The sequence below is a fragment of the Amblyomma mixtum genome, chromosome 3 (assembly GCF_055824585.1).
Source record: "Amblyomma mixtum isolate Tamu chromosome 3, ASM5582458v1, whole genome shotgun sequence".
Classification (NCBI taxonomy): domain Eukaryota; kingdom Metazoa; phylum Arthropoda; class Arachnida; order Ixodida; family Ixodidae; genus Amblyomma; species Amblyomma mixtum.
This window is the reverse complement of record NC_143014.1, coordinates 385,743,299-385,752,101: the sequence shown is the minus strand read 5'-3', so window position 1 is coordinate 385,752,101 and position 8,803 is coordinate 385,743,299. Positions and strand designations below refer to the sequence as shown.

At 42.9% G+C, this 8,803-nt stretch overlaps 1 protein-coding gene across 1 annotated transcript in view; it reads left to right on the top strand.

The window, feature by feature from the left end:
• LOC149357087 (uncharacterized) overlaps positions 1–8,803 on the top strand; it is a 277,693-nt gene that overhangs the window by 94,071 nt on the left and 174,819 nt on the right. Inside the window, exon 3 of the mRNA XM_089576502.1 lies at positions 957–1,001. Within this exon, the coding sequence (XP_089432628.1) occupies positions 957–1,001 (45 nt within the window). The remainder of the gene's footprint in view (positions 1–956; positions 1,002–8,803) is intronic.

Here is an 8,803-nt window from a genome sequence, read left to right as displayed (position 1 = left end):
CTTGCAAACATACACCACCTGGACTTTGTGTTTCCCAAATATAAGACATTCATTTTGTGCACAAAATTGCAACAAATAAACAAAGTAGCAGTGCCACCTAATTGGCCATTTAGAAACAAGGAGCAGAGGTATTATGAACAGCAGAGTTAGTTGTTGGCCTGGTTAGCATCACTGATTTAAGTTCATAGTTTTCCAGCCCTACGGAACACACACACATACATGAGCCGCCACGGCAGTTCAGTGGTTATGGTGCTCGGCTGCTGGCCTGTTAAGACACGGGTTCTATCCTGGCCGCGGTGGTTGCATTTCGATGGAGGCAAAATGCTACAGGCCCGTAAATGCAAACTGCATGCAGGAGATCTAAAGAATGAGGACAGGTTCCAAACTTGTCAAGCACTGCAGTGATTGTACAGAGATTTTCAAGTGTGAAGATCCTTAGCAGAAGCAAGCCACTTGTGAAGGGACAGAGACGCATCATATTAAAAAAGCTGGTTCACAATGTGCGAGCAATACTTCAGTTGTATCATATAACACAGAAATGATGTTTCTTTCATAGTTTTGATGATAAAGGTGTGATAAGTTTGTTTTTTTCCTGCTCCGCTGGTCTGAAGGCATTTAAGCAGTGTCTGCGCCGTTAAATAACCAGTTGTCAGTTAGCGCTGTGTTTTATCCTTCTTCCCAACTTCAGTAAAACGGCAAGTTGAAGAAAACAGCGCAGCAACAGGCACAAGAAAGAAGATGGGACAGGTGCTGACTAGCAACTGAAGGTTTATTGAAAAGGAACACTTAAAATATACTCTCTTCACAACCAAGAGCGTGCATGAGCTGCGCGAACAACACTGATAAGCTATCAACTTCAGTCATGGTGGTCAAGATTCAACAGTTCACAGCCATGAACGGCCATCCGTCCTTGTTAATGATTGTGAACTATTGTATCCTGACCACCATGACTGAAGTTGACAGGTTATCAGTGTTGTTTGCGCAGCTCATGCACGCTCTTGGTTGCGAAGAGAGTATATTTTATGCATTCCTTTTCAATAAACCTTCAGTTGCTAGTCAGCACCTGTCTCATCTTCTCTCTTGTCCCTGTTGCTGCGCTGTTTTCTTCAAGTATTCTTCTTCCCTTCTTTGGTCATGCACCGTTGCACTGGAAAACTACAAATTTAAAGTACTCTCAACATTTGCCTGAACAATTTAGCACGTCTAAAATATGCTTATCTTCTGGTAGCCTCCAGCTGCTCACAATGATGGTCTCTTCTAATTCATGATGTGACAAGCAAAGCTGCATCCCTGCAAAAAAAAGAAAGAACCAAAAATTTCCTAATATAAGCATCTTGGTGGGCACACGTCTAATAACAAATCTTTTACAATCCTCAATGAGCACAGACATTGGACAGCTCTGTACAAAGAACTTATGTCCAGTCACTTGGCTCAAACCAAAATAGTGAGAAAAAAATCCGCCCTTCCCTGGCAGCGCGAGCATATTTTAACAGCCTGAGCAACAAATTGTTCTGAAAGTGGCTAAAAATGCATTCATTACAAAAAAGACATCGACTATTCATGCCAACTAAAATTCCTCAAAAGCAAGCAAATAATATACAAACAAAAATTCCCATTCCCGCATCTCACAGCAATGGCCAGTGCTGCTGTCTGGCTTGAATCCTGCCTTACAAGCGGACCTACTGGTGTCAGCCATGGGGACGGCCATTCAATTGCTTAAAACCACAAGGGCGTTTGTAGATGAAGACGCGGCTGGAGGTGGTTGCACATCACTCCCTTTGTCTTCCCTCAATTGTGCCATGGCAGGTGGCCGACAAAGTAAACTGAGCAAAGAGGGCAGGCCCAGCCTATAGTCTTTTTCAGCCTCACTGCTGTGCACAATTTGAAAGGCATAGTTGCTAACGGCCGATTCTTCGTGGGCTACATAAGCTAGATCACAAACTGATGATGGGTGCAGGGGTCAAGTGGATGCAGCTAGCACAGGAAAGGGCTAATTTGGGGAATATGGGAGAGGCTGTCGCCCTGCTGCGAGTATAGTCCGGCTGATGATGATGAAGGATGATTGAATTCCAATGAATATTTCACTTTTCTTACCCTTGGTGCAAATCGCTGCACAGTCCCATAAATGTTGGTTATAAGAGTATACATCTGATTAAGAATGAGAGGGAAAATACTACACTACTGGCATGATGCAGCAGCGTCAGTGTTAAGTGAAAGAATAAATTCTGGTTCCTTGCTTACAATGTCGCTGGATCTATGCTATCTTCCAGTAGAATGCATGAGAACTGGTGTAATGCCCTCGCACAAAGCGCAGACGTTAAGGAACATGCACAACTTGTTCTTCCAGAGAACGAAAAATTCCAAAGTAGTGGTAATGACCATCGCTCATCACTGCTGGATCACTATGCCTCTGCGTCTTTAGTAATTTTCTAGAATCCGTGGGTAACTCTGGATGGTATGGTTTCAGCACTTTAAGCAGGGAATGCAGGTGAGAAGCAGGCAATTGGCTATTAATTGCCCACACGCGCAAGTCGTGCTCTAGACATTGAGTAGCGGAACCAGACTCAGGTGTCATCCTATCTTCATAACCCACCAACTCCTCATTGTCAGAAATTCGCGACAACTCTTACGTTGCACTTTCTATGTCAGGGATGCTGCTAGCGGTGCTAAAATCTGACAAGTGAGAACTGCGGCTTTCAACTGCGTCCTCGACCGGCGCTGATAAAGAGGATAAAATAACATTATGCGATGAAAAGGCATCTTGAAACTGTTCTGCTCCTGTTGCGCACAATCTGCTGCCATGACCATTATCAAGACTGACAACTGCCAAACAGGGTAGCATTTCGTGATGCGTACCCGCAAAAGCCGGCTCTCACCATCGTGGGTACCCTTGACGAAAACAGTTTTCTAGTTCGTCGTGAACAGCCTCTGCTGTTCTTCGGCGTCGTTGCCGAAATGACACCTCGATTAGCGAACACTTCATTCTCTTCATAATACAACGAATGTAGCACTTTATCAAACTATCACGCAGGGCATGGGTAACATATATACACTACTGGCTTTGTGCCAACCAACACAGGTCACAGCACAACAATGCAAGTCTAGAAATCACTCACCATTGAGGTCATCCTCTGGGCAAGCCTTTGTTGTTTCAGCTGAATTCCAGTGAAACCACAACGAAACACAGCAGTGCGGGCACGACGACCGCCAAAAAACTGTACTAGAAGAACAAAAAACGTGAAAATCTTGCCATGACTGCCGCTGACACGCGAGTTCTCGGACCAGCGCACGCCGCAGGATTGGAATTTGTCTCTCGGCGCGGCCGCGAGTAGCCGCGGTTTGGATTTGGACCATTAGACTGCAGGGCGTCAGTGAAACCAGAACTAAATTTCTTCGGCAGTTTTAATTTTGTCTGCCTGTTTAATTAAAAACAAAGTAATTCCAGCTGTTTAAAAATATTTCAGATAGAAATATATCTTTCTACCTTAGTGTCACCATTTGCATACACACCACATGCAAACTTGCAATCGAAGTAAAAATTAATAAACAAATTAATACTCTCACGGTGAGGGGAAGTGATCTGGTACCGACTTTTCTATTTGGGCTTCAGAAATAGCCAGAGAGGGCAGATTAACCTATAGCATGAATGTTATAGCAATGCCATCGTATGTGGTTCAACATTTATTCATCATTTGACAATATTGCTGCAATGTGAAAAGACCACTTCAGAGCAACGTTATCAGCAAGTTGCTTGGTAACATAGCAGCAACATTATCTAATGTTGAAGAATGTTAGCGCAACATAGTACAACATTGGCAATGTTGTGGCAACGTTGCAGTTACATACTGTGCTACTAGGGATAGCAGCGAGGCTCTATGGTGAGGCAGCTATGACATATAATGTTCACCAGCTGCTGCACCTTTCTAAGGCTACGCGCATGTTTGGCCCATTATGGGGTGTGTCCACGGTTCCTTTTGAAGATGGGATTGGCCGTGCACTGCGGCTTGTGTCAGCAGCCAAGCTGGTGCCTATGCAGGTCGCTGAACGGTGCATAATGCAGCAGTGCTATCGAAGCTCAGAAAGAAATTTGGAGCTCCCAGCTCATTTGGCTTTTGCCAAGAAAAATATTGGCGCTTAGCACACAAACAGCTACCAGACATGTGCTCTAGGTGTGCCACACCCTGTTCCTTCATTTCCCGAGCAGCTAAAAATGATTTTCAATTCACACTTTGGCTGCATTCCTCAGCTGTCTAGGTACTTTCGAGCACAAATTGGCAGCATTATTATACACAGTTCGGATTATTTGACTCCAAAAAAGACCAGCTCTTGTTATGTTAAAATAATAGACGGCTCATATTGTTATGTACTTGGAACTTATGAGATTGCAGGCTGTATATATTTTCACTCCCAAAGGCTTCTTGTTTCACCACTTGTATTTGATGTCCTACATATCATGCAGTGTCAGCACCCACCGGCTGATCAGAATAATTGTTTGCACTCCCTTGATGATGTGTCTCTGCAATGTGTTTTCTTTAGTATTAATAATGTTTCATACTTGTGTGAAGTGCCCAACCAGAAGGAAAGAGATTGATCTGGTAGTGATGTATGATGTGCAGTTCATGAAGGTAGTTTCAGCGTATTTTTATTTTTGTATTCCTTTAAGGTAGCTCTTCAGTGTGTTTAACTTTTTTCAAACTTGTGGCCATGAAATTCATTGCAGTTAGCAGCAATTACACCAATCTTCAGATTGTGACGGGAGGTTGCTCCATATTGTCACATTGTCAAAAGTTCGTCGTCAGTTATAAATTCAGCACGGCCACAAGCGGCAGGCATTGTCTTCGACGACCTCCAAGCACGCTTGTTGCTACACCGCTGCCGAGTCGTTCAGTTCTTTGTGGGTGTGAAACAGCCCAACAGTGTTTCTTTGGAAGCCGTTTTGCTGTCTACCTGACTGCCAAACTGCAGCCATCACAACTACGTGACAATATTACACTAATCTCAAAGTTTCTTTTATTCTTGGAACATTTATGCTTCAAAGTATTTAGTGCAAATAATGCAAGAGAGAACACATTGCCATGTATGCTGACAAAGTCTGTTGATGGGATTTATAAGACATAAGTAGAGGCCGGATTTTTAGGCACCAAGAAGGCATGTTTTAGGCGCCAAAAATAGGTGGTTAAGATTTGATTTTAGGCACCTAAAAAGAAAAATAGGCACTATAAACTGCATCAAAATTGCACTTATCAGATCCGAACATCAGCACGCAATATCTGCCATAAAGTAAAAACAGCCGGAATGATTTGAGATCTTAACCATTGTGTGCGAACCTTAGAAGCACTCTTTTTAAAGCTGTCGTGAAGCTTTTCGTACAACACGCATGCTTCAGCAGAGCAAAAGAGATGGTTACAAAGCCTTTTAAAATGCGTTGGCATACCTGGAAACAAACAATTTGCTTGTCGTGCACAATAGTAAAACAAGAGGCCGTGCATTTAGCAATTGACGCAAATGTGACTTTAAAGCATCCGACATGTGTTCAGAGTCATCCTCATAGGAATTAAACTTATCTATTGCAGGCATGCATGGTGCTTTAACATTAATAAATGTGTCGCCATTTGTGTAAACTGCGTTTTATAGTTAGTGGCTCCAAGTGTCGGAAGTCACGCGGACTTAAAATGGTGCTTGCTAAAAATGCTAAAAATGCTAAAAATGTAGCCGCTTAGTGCTGGTGATGCTTTATATGCCGAAAATAATTATATAGTTCAGCACGGGCCTACGTACATCCACTGGGGATTCATAATAAATAAACACCGTTCATATAGTAATCACTGCTAAAGTCATGAAAGCAGTAGCACACAAGCAACGTCTCCATGTTGGTGGGCTCAAAATTGTGCCTCTTCTCATTGAGAACAAGCTTGTAAGCTGAAAAGGAACGCTCCACACCAACAGATGTTACAGGAGTGTGCTTGTAGGAAACCATTTCGATTGAAGGGTTGAGATAATATGACATAGGAGTGACGCCAAAAGAGTGATATTCATACAAGCATCAAACATTGTTTGAGTGCATGAATGTGTTCCGTATGCACGCACGACTGGCACGGCTCTCAGCTGTCCAGTGCGGCCTACTCCAAGAAAACTGCCGCCAAAGGCTATTTGATTAGGATGACATGCAGATGAGGCACAAGGAATGATCATAAGGCAGATTACCAATATGGCAAATTTTATCCAGTTAAACTTTATCCAGCCAGCTTATGGAACAATTTGCAGTCAACTCGAACCCACTGGGAATTATGTGGACGAAACTTACGTACTTCATGTACTTTCCAAAATGTAGCACCATCTGGTCAACTACCATTTTAACGGCCAGAGTTTACAAGCTGTAACTACAAAACGGCAGAAACAGGAAAAAGGTTATTTCGATATTTTTGGCTGATGTGGTTGACATTGTCTACACAGTCGGCGTTGGAGTAGTGTTCACCACACCCAAGTGACGAAGTCATTTAATGTTGCCATGTGTGGGTTCAACTCAAAACCGAAATGGATTCGAAAACAAAGAGAATCTGAAAACAAAACCACAACGTATATCAGGGCCATTTTCTTCAAAATAGGGCATTTTTAGGCACCAACGTTGGAAATCGGCATTTATAGGCGCTGACGCCCAAAATAGGCATTTATGGCACCATCAAATGTGTATTAAACATGTCGTGAACGCCTAATTCATGCTCATATGTAAAAATGGTGCGCCTATGATGCCTTGAAAAAAATAGGCATTTGCCTAAAATCTGGTCTCTAGACATAAGGATATACCTGGCCTTGCAGCCTGATAGTATGATGCTTTGTCATCCTTGTTTTTTCATGTGTTTAAAATGTTTGCTGCTTTTAAGTGTAAAGAATAATGCACGTTCCTGTCCAACATTTATTACTCCCTCTGCTTTGTTGTTGTGGCCTAGTGTGTGTAATAAATCATGTTTGTAGATCACATCACATCACTTTATTTTCCTTAAAGACCCTTTTCCAGGGTGTTACATAAGGGGTGGGGTTTACGAAATGCAGGAATCAACAGTGCTTGAAAATGATGATGAACATGTTATGGCAGTAATATTATGGGGAAGGCCGTTCCAGTCAGCTGCTGCACGAGAAAGAAATGAGTTGGCAAAAACAGTGGTACGGCCACGTGGACGCAAAACTTGGAAGAGAATGATCGACCGATGCGGTGGGACCTACATTGTGGAAGTGCGCAAATGTATGGTTCTTGTTTTAGTGGTGAATAAAAGAACTTGTGAAACAGGACAAGACTGGCTATGCGACGGCGACTAGAAAGATTAGCTAGACCTGACTACGATTTGAGGGATGATATGCTGACATCGTACTAGTATGAGGAGTGCATGAATCTGATAGCCCTGTTTTGAAAAGATTCGATAGCGTGTGTTAAATATTCTTGATAAGGGCTCCAGATGGGTGATGCGTATTCAAGTTTAGTTCTAATGAATGAGATGTACGCTTGTAGTCTTACGTGTTGTGGGGCTTCCCGTAGGTGATGTTTTAAGAAACCTAGTGTTTTATTAGCAGATGATATCAGGTTAGTCACGTGCAAACGCCAAGATAAATCATTAGAAATGGTGACTCCTAAGTATTTATATGACTGGACGAGGTCAACTGGGGAATTGCAGACTGTGTATTTGAAAACAAGAGGATTTCGACGGCGGGGAAAGGACATGCACTTGCATTTGTTAGAGTTGAGCATCATCATCCACTGGTAGCACCAGTCTTGCACATGGCGCAGGTCTGCCTGAAGGGATTCTTGGTCAGAATGGTTAGTCACTGAGCGATAAATGACGCAATCATCGGCGAATAAGCGGATGTGACAAGAGACATGCTGGGGTAAATCATTAATGTATATGAGGAATAACAAAGGACCGAGAACAGAACCCTGTGGGACGCCAGAGGTTACTGGAAGCGAGTTGGAAAGTTGGTTATTAATGACGACGGACTGAGAGTGATGCGTGAGGAAAGCTTTAATCCATGCAATTATGTTCGGATGTATACTTCAACTGGGAGAGTTTAAGAAGCAAGCGTTGATGAGGTACTTTGTCGAATGCCTTAGCGAAATCTAAGAAAATGGAGTCAGTTTGCAGGTTAGTATCAAGGTTGGCGTGAATATCATGTAGAAAAATGGCTAGTTGAGTTTCGCAGGAGAACCCCTTGCGAAATCCATGCTGTGATGGATGGAAGAAATTATTTGAATCCAAAGATTGCATGATTTGAGAGTAAATGACATGTTCCATGATTTTGCACGGTACACTTGTTAATGAAATGGGGCGATAATTAAGAGGTGAATCAGTACTACCTGATTTGTGGACGGGAACGACCTTCCCCACTTCCCAGTCGTCTGGAATGGTACCTTCGGAGAGTGATTGCGAGAACAATCCTCAAAACCTCAAAGCCTCAAAACTGGCTGCACTTATTTTTGATGCAGCGTTACATGTTCCATGGGTGTGTTCCGGGAACCAAAATTCTGTTACTGCTGTCAATTAAGTTGCCGTATACCCTAGTGATACGAAGAATTTTTACGCAAATGCCTTTCAAAGAAGGTCCTCCAGCCAGTGGAGCTGGCCAGTTGGTGTGATGTGATGGTTAATCCCCATTCACTTAGTGTGACATACAGGGGGCTGGGAATTAACTGCATAGAGATCATGAATCCAGCGTCAAGGAATATGTTCACTTGACATCGCGGTGCTAGGTGGGCGAGTTTAATGTTTTCAATGATACACATCGCCAGAGAGAGAGAGACTCTTTAATGAAATAC